Source organism: Nicotiana sylvestris, chromosome 11 (assembly GCF_000393655.2).
Source record: "Nicotiana sylvestris chromosome 11, ASM39365v2, whole genome shotgun sequence".
Classification (NCBI taxonomy): Eukaryota; Viridiplantae; Streptophyta; class Magnoliopsida; order Solanales; family Solanaceae; genus Nicotiana; species Nicotiana sylvestris.
The window spans coordinates 141,997,917-142,015,608 of NC_091067.1; the positions used below are offsets into that span (position 1 = coordinate 141,997,917).

At 36.8% G+C, this 17,692-nt stretch overlaps 1 protein-coding gene across 2 annotated transcripts; it reads right to left on the bottom strand.

The window, feature by feature from the left end:
* Positions 1 to 3,404: 3,404 nt before the first annotated feature.
* Positions 3,405 to 17,138, bottom strand: LOC104244235 (DNA repair protein RAD51 homolog 2). 2 transcript variants are annotated; one of them, XM_009799620.2, is made up of 12 exons: positions 16,936 to 17,127; positions 10,365 to 10,478; positions 10,128 to 10,280; positions 9,654 to 9,757; positions 9,311 to 9,374; positions 8,757 to 8,812; positions 7,730 to 7,810; positions 6,908 to 6,967; positions 6,699 to 6,790; positions 5,486 to 5,605; positions 4,430 to 4,573; positions 3,405 to 3,953 (listed from the first exon to the last, which is right to left on the bottom strand). In XM_009799620.2, the coding sequence occupies exons 1-12, from the start codon at positions 17,017 to 17,019 to the stop codon at positions 3,910 to 3,912; spliced, it is 1,116 nt and encodes a 371-aa protein (XP_009797922.1). In that variant the 5' UTR covers positions 17,020 to 17,127; the 3' UTR covers positions 3,405 to 3,909. The 2 variants fall into 2 exon arrangements, 1 of the variants encoding a protein (XP_009797922.1); XR_715439.2 differs by lacking the exon at positions 3,405 to 3,953 and adding an exon at positions 5,623 to 5,975 and having other exon boundaries at positions 4,548 to 4,573; positions 5,486 to 5,539; positions 16,936 to 17,138.
* Positions 17,139 to 17,692: the final 554 nt, after the last annotated feature.

The window sequence follows — 17,692 nt, forward strand, 5'->3', positions numbered from 1 at the left end:
TTCATATTATTGGTGCATGAAATAATGAAACAATGGAAAATAATACAGTCTATCCAAATTGTATATATCAAGACGATATAATATAATACTATATGAAACGATACATAAAAACCACTCAAACAAGCTGTAACTGTACGCGTACGTCTCCTGTAGATGAGGAAAAAAGAAAACAGTTGACAGTTTTTTTTCTTTATCTTTCTATTATATGGAGTATTAAATTCAAAAGCTATTTCTTTAGTTTCACAAAAACAAAAAGAAGGAATCTCTTTGATTCTTTAAAGACAGAGTGCATGTTAAGGTATTATTGTTCCAAGGTTCTGGCTAATAATTCTTTATTTAAGAGTGGTGAGGTGGGGTTCGGATACCAACGATTATAAATTTGCCTAAAAGGGTGTTGAATTAATCATCTATAAAAATACAGAAAAGTACGCCTTAAGACTAGGTTTATTGTCTTATGCAGTTGATAACCTAAGATCCAACAGTTGTCTCTTATTAATGGACAAAGAAACATAATGTTATTAACAATCGAGAATTAAAAGGTAATTCAATGGTAGACCAGCTACATTGCATTATGGAGGTGCGAAACTCGATTTTTTTTTTTTTTTTCTTTCAAAACTCGATCTTCGCTAGTCTAGTTTGTCAATCACAGGTCAATCTGTTATTGTTTGATTTTTGGTTGTCTGATCGGAAAAAAGCTTTTACTGCAATTTGGATAAAACTATTGATACACTAAGCCCTGGGATGATTCATTTTTATTTTATTGAGAGTGGGCTTGAGAATAATTTAAATTAGCAATTTGTATCTTGTCTGGTTGTTAGAATTAGAAGTAAAAGAGAAACTTGCAGAAAATAGTGCCAATCCACCCGCTTAGTGTTTTCTCATTTAATTGGTCACTCAAAAAGGAAAGTTCAATTGCGCCAAGTTGCAAACTTTCTGATAGCCCAAATAAGCCCACTAAGTAATCGTATGGAAATATATGACATATTTGCACCCAAAGGAAAGAAACAAAAATTATGCTTTTAGCCGCTACCAAAAATAATAGCCGATATTATATATTTTATATATATACATATAATATAAATATTTTATATATATACATATAATATACATATTTTATGTATTTTTTGGTTATCAAGTACAATTAGTTTCAACCGATCAGTCAATTCTGTATTTTGCCCCAAAAACAAAACACAAAAGAATTTTTACATTCCTATACACTATATGAAACTATATTATCCTCCTTACTCAAGTTTTACTATAATTACATTTTATATACCCAATTGCCATTTATGTACATTTTAAGGGAATTAATGATAATAATTAGTGTCCTAAAATGACTCTAACGTATCTTCCACATTCCCCCCCCCCACGTATTTTGCACAAGAGAGCAGTAATTCCGTCATTGACAACCATTAAAAAGTTTTGAAGCTTTGAATTCAAATTTGGATTTTCAAAAAATATTATCTGTTTGAATTGAGTGTTGTTGCAAAGAATTGAGAATTCTATCTATGTGTCTCTCTATCTCTCAATCCCTAATTTCAGTAATATAAAACAAAGGAAAAGAGATCAACAATTCCACCATTGACAACCATTAAAAAGCTTTGAAGCTTTGAATTCAAATTTGGGTTTTCAAAAACCATTATTTGTTTGGATTGGGTGTCGTTGCAAATAATTGGGAATATGGTTTGGAGTTTATATCTCAATTTTAAGGGTGTTTGGTGAAATTAGACTTGATTTTTGCTGAATTTCAGATTGAAACTCGAAGAAGAAGAAGAAGAAGACGTGATATACATTGTATTGTAGAAAAATTATATTATGTTATTATATATATATATATATATATATAAAATTATTGTATGAAAGTTGAACAATATTGTTTAAAAATTATATTTAAGTGGTATGATATTGTAGTTGTATATAACTAAGTAGAAATAATGTATGAAAATTGTAGATAAATTGTAGATAGGTTGTATAATATATAATTAGTTGTATGAAATTTATAGACATATTGTATAAATTTTATATAAAATTTATATTTATGGTACTTAACTATTACGTGGTGATTGAATTTTTAGTCCCGCTAAATTAAGTTTGGGCATTTTATGCCTCCCTTTGAATTAAGGAATGCTTTAGTCGCTATCCGTTGGTCCACTGATTATCTTCTGAAGACTGTCTCTCAAGTCTCAACCCAATCGCATTTTTGTCCAGGTTTGCTAATTAGTAAACTTTTTTGCTTTTGATGGGACTAAACGAACACCATTCATTTCTATCAAAATTCAGACTTTTTTTGGTGCTCAATTATCTGTATGTAAAATTATTAATTCACCAGTTTATGCCTCCAGCTTGGATGAAGGAAGGGTATATGGGACCATGTATTTCAAGAACAATTTTGATAGATTGGTGAAAGTGAAATCAGCAGTGGATCCAACGAATTTCTTCAGAAATGAACAGAGTATTCCTATCACCAAATCATATGCAGATATGCTTCAGATTTTGGAGAGAAGAGGAGGGGTTAGAAAAAAGGAAAATGGTGTAACTAAATCCCTTGATTGAAGGCACAAATAATGGATTGAGAGCCTTTTAAGGTCGATTGTATATATTTTGTAAACAAAACTTGTTTATGCCAGGTAATTAACTAAATATGAACATTTAGGGTAATAAAGTTTCCAATAGTGTATATATATGAAAAAATCCCAAAAACAAAAGTTGTCTTTAGCCCCGTTACAAGATAGACCCAGCCCATCAGGCTTCAAAGTTGAGTTTAACATAGATTTAACTTCTGAACAAGCATTAGATTATTTAGGTAGAAGTGACACCAGGTAGCCATTCTAGAAGGATGCTATTTAGAAATTAGTCACTTTGTCCTGAATTTAGTTTTCTATTTTAATTTGAGTTAAGATTTTTAGTTTAAATTTTTAAATCGAAATAAGTACTGGCTAATCCCTAAATAACAGTTCTAAAAATGAATGTTTGTGTAATTCTTTAAAGCCAGCTACAAGTAGTTGTAAATCTTAAACATGAGTTAGTTACTTAGAAAATCTTCAGATAACTTGCTATATCTAGTTATTGTACACTGACAATGCAAAATTCATTATACTGAGCTTTAAGTCCGTTAAACATATAAGAAAAGTGCAAAAGTTTCATCGATATAATCCTTTTTCTGATAACCGAGAAATCCTCGAGAGTTGGTGGCACACGATCCTAAACTCGGTGGATGAGGGGTCGTCCCTTTATTCTTCTCCACATAAATACAAAGCTTTTGTTTGCGGCCGGATTCAAACCCCATAACAAGCTTCGTCGATAAATCTACATTTGCTAATGTTTAGTTATCCTAACATGTTACACAGAAGCAAGCCAGAGCAGTTCCTACTGCAGTCATATAGGGAAGTTGAGAAATACACCAATTTCTGGGACTAGAAAAGCCATATAGATAATTAACTACAAGCACATCAACATCCCTTCGGTCACAAATAAGAATTACAGTTTATACACATCAGTATGGCAGTTAAAAAGAGAGCATGATTTGTGTCCGAATAAACAAAATTAAGGAATGAATAACTGTAACAGTAAGTATATGGTCAAGTTGTTCAAGGGGGCAGAGAGGAAAACCCACACAATATGAGCTATGTAATGGAGGTGAGACGGGCAAGCGCCATCAAGTTATGTTACTACTTCCCGTGGCCTGTACTATCAGCAGAATGGATCTGAAGGAATTGTGAATCGTTAACTTGAAGGAGTCCACATACTACCAACAGAATCTTTCACGTAAAAGTTAATCATTTGTTGTTTGTCAAATGATGGAATTTACACCTAAAAAATATATGATCAAGGGATTTAAGATTCAACCAAGTGAAAGTCCGAGGACTTAGAGAAAAGGAAGAATGTGCCAGGGAGCTTTGCTTCTGGAGCTCAATGCATCATTTCGCTTCCAACAGTAATAATGCTGCTGTGACCTGCATTATGTATAGAGATTTGATGAGGATTATCAATACTAGTAACTAGGAAGCAACATACGATCAAATAACATTTTTGAAATTTTACACTTACTTGAAACACGTGAATTTACGTTATTGGATGATACTATAACTCTTACAGGGAGAAACGGACAAAATGTACTAGACAGAAACTATAGAGATTCCAACTTCCAAGCAATAGGCCAAACATAAGGCTGTTGTTATTTGTCATAAAAATGATGGCATTCATAAAAGTTTTTTCTCATGTGAACTAAAATTGAATCCATATAGTTCAGGAAGCCTGGAACTGTTCTCTAATCAATGATTTGTTTCTTCCTTTTGTTTATTGATGAAATTGTCTTCTTTTCTATGTCATGGATGTACGCTTGAAAAGCTTCAACAAATTGGAATAACGCCACTACCAAAACACCCCCCACCCACAAACAAAAAGGCAAGTAGTATACTTTAAATCAGACCTTGACAATGTATTGTATGTATATCTGGCCCTGGCATTTCCACTCCATCATCATTAAGCAATGAAATCCCAGAAGAAGTTATGTTGAAAGGGAATGCAAGAGGTGGAGAAAGTGAAGATTTTGCTAATTTTATGAACCTTTGACCTGAAAGATGGAAGAGAACATCAGCAACTCCCATTTATCTATGTTAATAATCTGCTGTCTACTCGTGAATCAGAAAGCTTAAGTCAGAAAAAATAAATGTAAGCTTTATTTAGAGACTTCAATGTATCATTTCTTAGAAGTTATGAACCACCGCCAATAATTTGTCCATTCAAGTTGTAAGACCCTATACTAAGGATCGAAACCCTCTAACCAACTTCCATCTTCAGGATATGCTAAGAAAGAAATACAAATATTGAGAGCATAAATGAGCATGAAGTTACTTCTGCAGTAGTGTCCAAGCATGCCGCGCAAAATAGGACCTATCGCAAGACAAATAATAACTTTTGCGAATTTCTTTGCTTCCAAATCTTTCATTTTATTCTCCAAAAGTTCTAAGGATAGGAAATGCTTGTCACATAATTGTACATTGTAGCAGATAAAGAAGATTTTTTTAGTTATATATCCGTGGGTTGTTATCCGAATTATAAATAAATTCCGCTAATTATCAGGTGCTGGTTTTTGGCGTAAGCTTGGAGTAAAAATGTCCTGGAGAATACAAAGATATAAATTTTATTGAAGAGACCACTTCCGACCACCATCCAATTGTACACCAATCAACTCCTCTCCCTCGCATAATCTGTCTGCAGTGATTTTTCAGATAACAGAATCCAGAAGAGCATGTAGTCGGTTAAAGACCAACAAACAAAAATATAGTAACAGCACTTATTTACTCGAGCTAATTTTATGGGTTGCAACGTAAGCAGAGTGCTGACACATCAGAACCAAAGGTGAGCACCACGGCGAGTTTGAAGACCACAAAAACACAAATTTCCTATCCACGGAATAAAGACAGAAGAATTAACAGCAAAACAAAAGTCCAGGATCATCAATTCTGAGAAAAGAAGATCAAACCTGATCTTGATTCAAATACAAGACGAATACTAACAGCATGAGCCCAGTGGATCCCTAAAGCAGCAACAAGACGAGAATCAAGATTTGTGGAAGCTTCTGAACAATCGACTCTGCTCAGCTCTGAAAGGAAGTTTTACCTGTTAAAAAATAAGGACGTGTATGCCTCTGGTACCATGTTAAAAAAGGACACTGGGTTTAACTCAACCCACATAAGCTAGCTCATAACTGAGGATTGCCCAAATTATTATAAAGACACCACAACCCATTTTCTCAACCAACATGGGAGACTCTTAACAGTGTCCAAAGTTTTATGGGTCGTGTGAAGTAACACAAAAGGTAGGACCTGTTGCTTATGCACTACAATTTCCCAAAAGTTCTCAGCTACACCTTGTATTTTCATGCTTGATCGTTGAAATGAAGATTGGACCGGGTGTATCTCTACAACAGCTTCTCCTGTCCACCGAAGCAGATGGACAGATTTTGACTCGACCTATAGCAATACTACAAAGGAAACTGGTGAAAGAAAACAAATGGAATTTCAGCGAAAATACTTGTACAATAGGAAAATTTACCTCCAAAAGAAGCAACACAAGAAGATAGGAAGGTAATCAAGCTTAGTTTCCAAAGTTTATCTAACAACAGCTTGCTCGAGGTCGAGTATGACTCCAAGGGTAGAAGGAATGTAATGAGCTGGAGTAGACTTTCTAAATTAGGGTAAAACTAAATTTCAATTGGGATGTTTTGAGATGGCAGTGTTTAGCTAAGCAAAGGGTAACTTCACTTTTAACGTTGCAGAATAATAGTAGGGGTGACTTGAGCTGGCGGAAGATATATGTGGCTGGGATGAATCGAGTTGAGGGCCCAGATAGTTCAGCTTAGTCCATATATGCGGACAAACAAGAGAGAGGAATCAGTTCTGCACTTCCAGTAAAACACCAAACTCGGAATCTTATAATAATCTCAACAGAAACCTCTAATTTACTTCTTAAATGAATAAATTTTCATAAGTTTAGCACATGAACACATTTTACCCATTAATTTCAGGGAAGAATGTGCAACCAAACATGCTATGGTGACATGGAACCAAGCACAATTTATGGCAATGATCCTACTGTCGCTCAAAATATATTTCTTTATTTAAGAAAAACAAAGAAAAGCTCCCATCATTATTTTATAGGAAAAAGTATCAAACGACTTTAGAGCACCACGATACCTTGGAAAGAATAGTGGGAAATTTCATCACGACTTTGAGATCTCACTTGGTTGGTTACTACTATAGGAATTCGTGAAAATTCTGCAACTGATCTGAAAATGGCAAAGAAGCAACACCAGATTAGAATAGAACATTGATCACCTGCTTGGATTGGCGTAAAAAGAAAGAGATACATTCTCGATATTCATTCAGAAAGACAATATTCTCACTTAATAAATGATATATGCCAACCCAATGAATGTTGCCTCTGAGGTCCTTGGACACCTTCACTGAAGAGAGTGAAAAGTTCATGAGTATCACTATGGCGAAAAGGACAATGTGAAAAACAGTATAATGCTATTGAGTTTTCAGAGATTTATTAAACCAGCATTGCCACATAACATGAAATCACACCAACTGCAAGAAGAGGATTCTGAGCACCACGTGTCAAATCTCTGTTTTCGCATAATCAAAGATATTATAGAATAAACTCCCAACAAAACCAGGTTACCATGAATTCCACAGACACAGTATGTATTGAGACCAAATTTTCACATTGAGAATGATTGCATAAATTTTCCTAGAAAAGCAATAGAATCTGATACTGCATAACACATTATTCTTGTAAAGAACCTAAGAGCACAAATCTAAGCTAGCTTTAGGACATAGATTTGGTTGAAACTTGAAAAGAGAAAAAATAATTTTTGGAAGTTGAAGTTGTGTTTGGACATGCATTTTATTTGGAAAAAAGTTGAAGCTTTGTGAGCGGAAGAAAATTTTCACCCAAAAACTGGTAAAATTCAATTTTCTTTCAAAAACTGATGAAATTGCATGAACAAACAATATTTTCAATTTTTTTTTGCAAAAAATTAACCAAAATCTATGGTCAAACGGGAGCTAAAAGCACTCAGACAGATGTTATCTGGACTACCAAGATATTCACAATTTTTTCAAGTGGATATTAGGGGAAAAGTTTATAACTCCAGTAGAAGTTGTACTTCAAAGGAAGTACATGTTGAGAAATTACGCAGGAAAAGTGAAAAAGGAATTACCCTGCAAGAAGAGCAGCCATGCTGTCGATGATCAGCAATTTCACACCATGTTGAAATAGTGAAACTCTAATTTTCTGCAAGCTGACAGAAACACAGACTATAATTAGTAAAAAAAGAAATCTTCCAATACTTGCACAATTTGGACGAGTGTTACGAAAGCTAGAATCTGAATGGCAAAGTTAAGAGGCTGCTTTGGACAGCAGTCAATGCCGGCCACAATTGAGGATGAGTGTTATGAAAGCTAGAATCTGGGCGTCACTTTAAAGAACCTTATTTTTAAGTATATTTTCTACTATTTCTATACCGGGATTTTCTAAAAAAAATTACGAATTATTACTTTATCCAAGAACGGGTTGTTTTGGACAACAGTACGATCAAACAGAGGGAAAAAGAAATTATAGTACAGGAACTAAATAAAATACATGCATTGTGAACACAACATATAAATGCTGCATGGATGTTTTGTTAGTCACGTGGTTGTTATAAAATCGGAGATATACGGGCTTTAACACAATATTGTATATGACTTCCCATTGGATTTACTCTTTAACATGTTCATGACCATCATTCACCAAACAATTAATTTTCTAATAAAGCCGCTTTCCTCCGAACCATCTAACCAACTGTATTAACCTATATAACTCCTAAGTCCACCCTTCAGAGAAGAGAAGATGAACACAAAGACAGTCAATTTCATTAACGGACTCATACTCCTTCCAACTTTATAATCCAGAATCTAAATATTGGCAAGTTCACTGTTGCTCTGATGGTAAGCAACCTCCACTCCCAATCAAGAGGTTGTGAGTTCGAGTCTCCCCAAGAGCAAGGTGGGAAGTTCTTGGAGGGAAGGATGTCGGGGGTCTATTTGGAAACAACCTCTCTACCCCAGGGTAGGGGTAAGGTCTGCGTACACACTACCCTCCCCAGACCCCACTAAGTGGGATTATACTGGGTTGTTGTTGTTGTTGTTGTTGTACTATTGCATCAAAACTCAGAATAACAGCACATAGGTAAAGCTGCAACAAACCTATCAGTGAATTCAGAAAGGGATGTCGGTCTTAAAACTAGGATCCTTCCAGCCATCTGCAACATCAAAAGGGGGAACATCCTCACTAAACTCTTCAACTCAATGTATTGCACAGAAAAACATTAAAGGGTGCATCAGCATCAACATATGTCAAAGGGTCTGCTATACTACATGCTCTGGCATAGTTGACTTGCAAAATTAAAAGATGTCCGACTCTTTATTTTATTTTTCCCTTTCACCATCATTTTAGCAAAGACACACCGATATAGTTGAGCATGGAAGAGACGTGTTTATAGACATCTTCAAGTCAATCATTAAAGGAGAAAAGTCAACTTAGAAATGGTCATCATGATTATCTATGCACCAAGTTATAGAAAAGACTGGAGATCTAGACCTTGCATCCTACCATGACCGTTTCATGGCTCGCAAGCAATTTATAGACTCAAATTAGAAACTGACTTAAAACCTTTCGCTCCCTTGTTCACGGTTGTCATTTCAAAGTCCTAAATTATTCAAAAATTATGGCAGAAAGCACTAGACAAAATGCTGCATACCTCCTGTGCCATCCCTTCAGCGTGAAATGCTTCGGGGAAGCTATTATATCCTATTTCTATCATCCTGGGAAGACACTTGAGAAACAGAATTGTCAGTACTTCCAATTATAACACAGCAACCTCAGTACCAAAAGCCTAAAAAAGGGCAGCCCGGTGCACTAAGCTCTCGCTATGCGCGGGGTCCGGGGAAGAGCCGTGCCACAAGGGTCTATCGTACGCAACCTTACCCTGCATTTCTGCAAGAGGCTGTTTCCACGGCTCGAACCCGTGACCTCCTGGTCACATGACATCAAATTTATCGGTTAGGCCAAGGCTCCCCTTCAAGCCTGAAAAGTGAAAATACCTCCTTGAGCTAAACTTGGATTCTGTATCGATATAAATTACTGAACCATCTAAGCCGCCATAACTTGATGGAAGAGAAGCTAATAACGAAAGCTTCAAACAGAACTGCAATTTAAGACAGAAGAAGCTCAATCAAAAGTTTACCAAAGGCAACAAATGGTTTAAAAGCAAGGAAACACCATAGCACTATTGTGGGAAGATAGAAAAAAGGGCAGCCCGGTGCACAAAGCATCCCGCGTTCACGTAGGGTCCGGGGAAGGGGCACTATTATGGGAAGATATCAGATTAAAGAATATGAAATGTCTCTCGATGTACTCCACTTAGCATTTCTTTTCAGCAGGCAATCACATTAGATAGAAGCGAAGAAACTTCAAGCAACCCCAAAAGGCCCAACCAACCACTAAAAAGGAAATTAAAAAGTAATGTAGAAGTTCGGAAAGCAAGCTTGTTTGAAGTTCGAAGTAGACAATCGTGCCTGAGTTTTACCAATGCCTGCTGGACCCACTAACTCTGTCACAACACCAAAAGGAATTCCACCACACAAAGCATTATCGAGTCCTTTTAGACAAGTTGGAAGATGGCCAGCCATTCTCTCATTTTGAACCCTCTGTTCCAGCAATGAAAGTGCCTGTCACAGGAAGAGGAGGGGGAAAAGTGAGATTGCATCTCCTCTTGAAGAAATGAACAATGGATTTTGCCTTTATAAGCTTACAGTTTGGTAAGGAGGACATGTAATTTCACTGATGTGTGCCACTGCTGATGCTACTACAGCTAAATCCACATCTAACAATTCCATCAACTCGAATTCTGTCAATGACAATACGTCCTGGGACCATAGAACAAACATAAATTAATGGAAACAAATTGAAAGCAATTTGTCAGGAAGTTAATAAGGTTCAAAACAGGATACATAAAATTGATCCTCTCACCGTGTTCTAGGTGAAAATATATACTGCATTTAAACCAAGGTACAAAATTATAAGGAAAAATGAAACACACATGCACACTTGAAATATGAAAGCAACAATCAGAATCTAATGAAACACACATGCACACCAGTGTCTTGTTGATATAAGGAAACAAGTACCTGCGGGAAAATAAGAAACTAAAGGTGCTCCATATAAAAAAGACTTTTTCCTTGTGTGATCTCATTTTCGCACTCAGCATAGGCAGTAAGACACGTGCTTGGGATAAGTCATTAGTGCTTATCAGAGCAATGAACAGATTCATAAATACTTCATCTGGTTTAGTGTAAAAAACTATGAAAGTATTTTTCTTGTTTGAAAGTTTTTGATTGACTTAAAACTACATAAAATGTCTTCTTATTAACATCTTGAACACCTCAGAATATCAAATCAATAAACATCCAAAATAAAAGCATCACTAGTTTTTCACTTCAATTAGCTACACCAATACTCAATACTGTTGAGTTGTGTCCCATATCGGTGGGTTATGGGTATCTTGGTCTTCTTATATGGTCTTGGGCAATCCTCACCTCACAAGCTAGCTTTTGGGGTTGAGTTAGGCCCAAGGTCCATTCTTATCATGGTATCAGAGCCAGACCCATCCCAATTTATTGTTACCGATGTTGGGCCCCCATTTATATTGTCCACGCTCCAGTTGCAGGCCTAGGCGTGAGGGGGGTGTTGAGTTGTGTCCCACATCGGTGGGTTATGGGTATCTTGGTCTCCTTATATGGTCTTGGGCAATCCTCACCTCAGAGCTTCGGCTTAATTCCGGTGGGTTCAACAATGGCAGACGAGTAAGGAGAAGATACAATTGAGCTAGTCGAATCCAGAATCAGTTTCATCTGGTTCAAGGTGCAGCTGAAGATACGATCTCCTCTTCTAGTTAGGGTTTGCTGATTTTGAGCAAATTCACCAACTAAGTAACTCTCTTCAATCTACAAGTCTACAAAATTAGTATGGCGATTAATGAAAATGAGTCTACTTCGACTACAGTTACATCACCTACATATGATACTCAGAATACTGACTTAGTTCATCGCAATCATCCTTTGTATATTCATCTTTCTGATACTCAAGGTGTTGTCCTCATCTCGATTCAGCTTCGAGGATCTGAAAACTACTCTCTTTGGAGTAGATCTATGAAAATTGTGTTGCATGACAAAAATAAGTTAGGTTTTGTGCTAGGAACCTGTAGGAAGGAGCTTTATGATCCAAGTCTTCATGAACTTTGGGGTCGATGTAATGCTATTGTTTTAGCATGAATAATGAACATTGTAGCTCCAAATTTACTGAGCACTGTGATCTATGCATCTAATGCTCACAAGGTTTGGGAAGATCTTCGTGAAAGATTTGATAAGGTGAATGCTGCTAGATCATTTTATCTTCACAAGGAAATTGCAAAATTGACTCAAAATCTGCTAACAGTGTTTGAATATTTCTCAAAACTTAGAGAGTTATGGGATGAGTATGAAGCCTTAGCTCCTCCTCCTTCATGTGGATGTCCTAAATCCAAGCAACATGCAGAACATTTCCAACAACAGAAATCGTATCAGTTTTTGACTGGTTTAAATGATTCTTTTGGCAATGCTAAAGATCAGATTCTTATGATTCGACCACTTCCAAATGTCAACCAGGCCTATGCTATGGTAGTTAATGTTGAGAGTCAAAGGAAAAAACAGTGCAGCTCTAAGTGTTGGCATTAGTGATTCAACAACACTGATGAGTAAAGCTAATGCAGGAAATGGAAATAGCAACTTCAAACCTAGAAATAGTCTTGGGAGACCTACACTACAATGTGACTACTGTCACTTGAAAGGTCATACCAAGGACACCTGCTATAAACTCCATGGATACCCTACTGATTTCAAGGCCAAGAGAAGAGGTTATTCAGGCCCTTAGGTGAACAATGCATTTACTGCCCGAGGATTTCAACCTTCTAACCTTCCTCAGCCAACTCCACAACCTACTCCTCAATTTTCCCTTGCTCCAGTGTTTACTCAAGAACAATATGATCAGATTTTGCATATGCTGAACAAAGGAAAGCAGGTAAAATCAGTGGCAAATGCAGCAATTATGAATAACACAAGTACTATAAGAACCATCATGTCTCATCTAGTTAATGGTAACTGGATAGTAGACACAGCGGCCTCCAACCATATGGTACATAATTCCAAGCTACTAAGTGAAATCAAAGATCTGACTAGTATAGACCATAACAAGGTTCATCTTCCTAATGGTGAGCAGATTGCTATCAGTCACACTGGAGTTTCCACAATCTTCAAAACTAAATCATTACAGAATGTATTATACATTCCAAACTTCAAATACAACTTGCTTTCAGTCTCAAAACTTACAAAGGAGTTAAGATGTCTTGTTGCATTCTTTCCTTACTTATGTCTTTTTCAGGATTTCTTGAGTGGGAAGGTAATGGAGATTGGTAAGGAAGAATGTGGACTCTACATCCTGAAGCCAGATATTCCTGAAACAGCTGAATGCAAGCACAGTAACAATCTAGCATATTCTCTAAATAATATCTCTAGTTTCAATAAGGCAGTTCCTCCTAAGCCTACTAAGAATTGTAATGCGTCTTTGTGGCACAAGAGATTAGGACATGCACCTCTGAAAGTTCTACAAAAAATTAGTAGTTTACCTTACATTCCTATGCAAGATCATCATTGTACAATGTGTCCTATTACTAAGCAATCTAGACTTCCATTTCCTCAGAGCATTTTTTGTTCTACTCTTCCTTTTGAACTTGTGCATGCTGATGTCTGGGGTCCATACAGGGTTCCAACTCATGATGGTAAAAGATACTTTATGACATTGGTAGATGATTTCTCTAAGTACACATGGATCTTCTTAATGAACACAAAAGCAGAATCTGTTGTTGTGCTGAAAATGTTTTTAGCACTAGTTCAGACTCAATTTGATAACAAGGTTAAGTGTCTTAGGCCTGACAATGGTACTGAGTTCTTCAATGAGCAGGTAACTAGTCTCTTGTTGTTGCATGGAATTATTCATCAGAGTTCCTGTGTCTATACACCTCAGCAGAATGGTACAATTGAGAGAAAACAGAGGTCTATTCTTAACATGGCAAGAGCCTTGAAGAGTTGAGGTTTCAAGCCTTTGTTCCACTCTAGTTCTGGGGTGAGTGTGTTTCTACAGCAGTCTATCTTTTGAATAGATTGCCTACTGTCTTGTTGAAAGGAACTTCCCCATTTGAGAAACTCTATAGCAAGGTCCCATCTCTCCAGCACTTGAGAGTCTTTGGCAGTCTATGCTATGCCACCTCTACTAGCAAATTTGATAAATTTAGCCCCAGAGCTATTCCTGCTGTCCATTTTGGCTATTCTCCTGTGCAAAAGGGATACATTCTATATGGTCTTCACTCAAAACTATTCTTTGTAAGCAGGGACACTGTTTTTCAGGAGGATGTCTTTCCTTTTAAGTATGACATATCTGGCTCTTCCCCTCTATTTCCTATTTTGGATTTGTTAGAAGCTGATTGTTCTTCTCCTCAGTACATCCCTTCTTCTAGAACTCCTACACTTGAGTCTCCTTCTTTTGTTCCAAGTCCATCAGTTAATTCTCCTCAGCCACCTTCTTACCTTCCATTATCCAGTCCTTCTCCCATTGCTGCTCCTCCTCCTATTAGGAAATCATCTAGGACCTCTATTCCTCCTATATGGTTAAAAGACTATGTTGTACCCTCCAAAGGAGCAGTCTGCAATTATCCCATTTCCCAGTATATCTGTTATGACAAGTTGTCTCCTGCCTATCAGGCTTGTATTGCTGCATACTCTGTTGTGTCTGAACCTACTTCCAATGTTGAGGCCAGCACTGATCCTAAGTGGATAGAAGCCATGCAGGCTGAAATTGCTGCTCTTGAGGAAATTAGACATGGTCCATTGTTGATCTGCCTCCTGGCAAGACTCCTATTGGCTGTAAGTGCGTGTTCAAAGTCAAATATAAGTCCACTGGGAAGGTGGAGAGGTATAAGGCTTGACTGGTTGCTAAGGGGTATAGTCAGTTTGAAGGGTTGGATTACAAAGAGACTTTCTCTCCTGTGGCCAAAATGGTGACAGTAAAGTCTGTGGTGGCTTTGGCTGCAGCATCTGGTTGGTTCATTTTTCAAATGGATGTGCACAATGCATTTCTCTAAGAAAACCTTCTTGAGGAGGTCTATATACGGAATTCCAGATGGCTTTGCCAGCCAGGGGGAGTGTCATCAGAAGAAAGCATGCAGATTGCATAAGTCCTTGTATGGTCTCAAGCAGGATCCTAGACAGTGGAACCTGAAGCTGACTTCCGCTCTCAAGGACATGGGATTTGTTCAATCTCATTATAATTACTCTCTTATCACACAAAGGGTAGGTGGTGATCTGATAGTAATCTTAGTGTATGTTGATGACCTGTTGGTCATTGGGAACAATGTGGAGCTTATTCATCAAGTGAGGACAGACTTGCAAGCTAAGTACAACATGAAGGACTTAGGAGAATTAAAGTTCTTTCTGGGAATTGAGTTCTCTAGATCTAAAGAAGGAATTCTTATGGATCAAAGGAAATATGCTCTTGAGCTAGTGTCTGAGCAGGGATTGGCTGGTGGTAAGCCTGTTGCTACACCTCTTGAGTTTAATCATAAACTCAATTCAGTAGCATTTGATGAATATATGAACAAAGGGGAAGCCTCTACAGATGCACAACTTGAGGACCCAGGAAGCTATCAAAGACTGGTTGGCAGATTGCTGTACTTGACAATGACAAGGCCAGACATTGCCTTGTTGTTCAAGTATTGAGTCAACATATGCATGCTCCTAAGCAGTCACATATGGAAGCAGCTATAAGAGTAGTCAAGTATATCAAGGGAACTGCAAATTTGGGACTGTTTATGCCAGCAAAAGGTAACAAGGAACTAGTTGCCTATTGTGATTCAGACTGGGGTTCATGTGTGGAAACAAGAAAGTCTATTACTAGTTATATAGTTAAGTTTGGTGAAGCTATAATCTCTTGGAAGTCCAAGAAACAAAGCACAGTTTTCAGGAGCTCTACAGAATCAGAATTCAGGAGTATGGCAGCTACTGTTGCTGAAGTCACTTGGCTAGTTGGTTTGTTTAGAAAGCTTGGAGTTGCAGTGAACAACCCTGCACAGTTGTTCTGTGATAGCAAAGCTGCTATACAGATTGCAGCACATCCCATATTCCATGAAAGAACAAAACACTTTGAAATTGATTGTCACTTTGTAAGGGAGAAAATTCAGAGTGGTCAAATTCAGACTCAACATATAGGGACTAAAGAACAACCTGCTGATCTGCTTACCAAGAGTCTATGCAAACCACAACATGAGTATTTGATTAGCAAGCTGGGAATGAAGGACTTCTTCCATCACTCAGCTTGAGGGGGAGTGTTGAGAATAATGCATAGTGTAGAAGTTAGTTAGGATGTTAGAAGTTAGTTAGTGGGCCACATGTACAGCCAACAACTAATATATTATTAGGTAGTTAGTGGTTAAGTAATGTATATATATACACATGTACAGTACATGAAGAAATGGATTCGATATTTTCCAAGCTTTGCTCAATTACTCTCTTCTTCCTTCCAGAGCCAGGCCCATCCCAATTTATTGTTACCTATGTTGGGCCCCCATTTATATTGTCCACGCTCCAGTTGCAGGCCTAGGCGTGAGGAGGGTGTTGAGTTGTGTCCCACATCGGTGGGTTATGGGTATCTTGGTCTCCTTATATGGTCTTGGGCAATCCTCGCCTCACAAGCTAGTTTTTGGGGTTGAGTTAGGCCCAAGGTCCATTCATATCAAATACCAAATTCCTTTGCACATTCATCTAATACAGTGTTCCCACTTCCTATATTTCACTACTCATCACCATAACAACCCCCCCCCCTACACACACAACATCTTCCCTCAACCAATGAATTTCAAGAAAACACCAAAATGATGAATTTAACAAAAATGAGCTCTTTTAATCATAAAACATTAGAAGTAGACACTAAATTTAGTTTAAAAAGCCAAAAACTAGTCATTGGGTGTTAAAATTTGCACCTCAACATGTGTTAATAGACATTGTTACACTTAGATATATCAATCTTTGAACATAATTGCCCTTCTGAATAGGATCAAACTTAGGGATGAAACTGTACATTCCATACGTAAATTTGAAGAACACAAAGAACTAAAACAGGCTCACAATGCTAATGAATGAAGAATTCAGAGGCAGCAAAGATTCTTACACTTGAAAAAAAAAGTGTAAATATATTTAGCATAAGTAAAATTAACAAAGAAAGAAAGGGTTAAAAGGAGACCTTAGCAGTAATAAGGTTACGAGCAGTAAAAATGTTGGCAATAGATTTGGGAAGACCCATTTCGCTAAGCAGCTTGTTCGCCATAGCTTTCTTCCTCTCCCACTTCTTTCTCTCTTTTATCTTTCAATTTCAAAGTTATGTCATTATTCATATTTTGGGTACGTTTAAAATGGTTCCTTAAATATATTTTTAGCAGTTTCAATCCTTTAAATTTACCATATTTTTGGTTAGATATTTATCAAATTTCGACTGTTAAATTCAACCGAATTGTGACCAAGAAAAAGTTCTAACCAGAGTCACCAGAATTCCTATCAAATACCAAAAAAAAAAAATTAAAAAAAATAAAAGAAGTAGAAAATGCACTTTTAAAAATTGCACCACAAGTATACAAGGGTTTGACTGAGTTAGTTGGATGCGTCATTTTTATAAGGGAATTTTGGGATCGATTTTCCTTACCGGCAGTCCCTCTAATCAAGAGCTCGTCGCATCGGACATATCTAGTACAATTTACATATAATTTGCAAGCTATTGCATAGTAAGCATGTTATTTCCTGAAATTTTTAAAAAAAAAATATATATAAATAGTCTAAGCTAGCGTTTGGCCTTAGATTCCCAAATTTGTTTTGAAAAATCTGATTCGAGTGAAGTTTGGTTTGAAGATGAAAATGTGTTTGGACATTAGTTTTCAAAGCATATTTCCTAAATTTATTTTGGAAAAATATGAAATATGACTTATACCTACAAGTTCTAAAAACTA

What these genes read in the sequence shown, in the direction of transcription:
- LOC104244235 (XM_009799620.2), bottom strand. Translation starts at nt 17,019, where the DNA reads ATGGCGAACAAGCTGCTTAGCGAAATGGGTCTTCCCAAATCTATTGCC. An exon ending in GTAACCTTATTACTGCTAAG is followed by an intron (nt 10,479 to 16,935) that starts GTCTCCTTTTAA and finishes CTATGGTCCCAG; the next exon opens with GACGTATTGTCATTGACAGA. An exon ending in CATGTCCTCCTTACCAAACT is followed by an intron (nt 10,281 to 10,364) that starts GTAAGCTTATAA and finishes TTCCTGTGACAG; the next exon opens with GCACTTTCATTGCTGGAACA.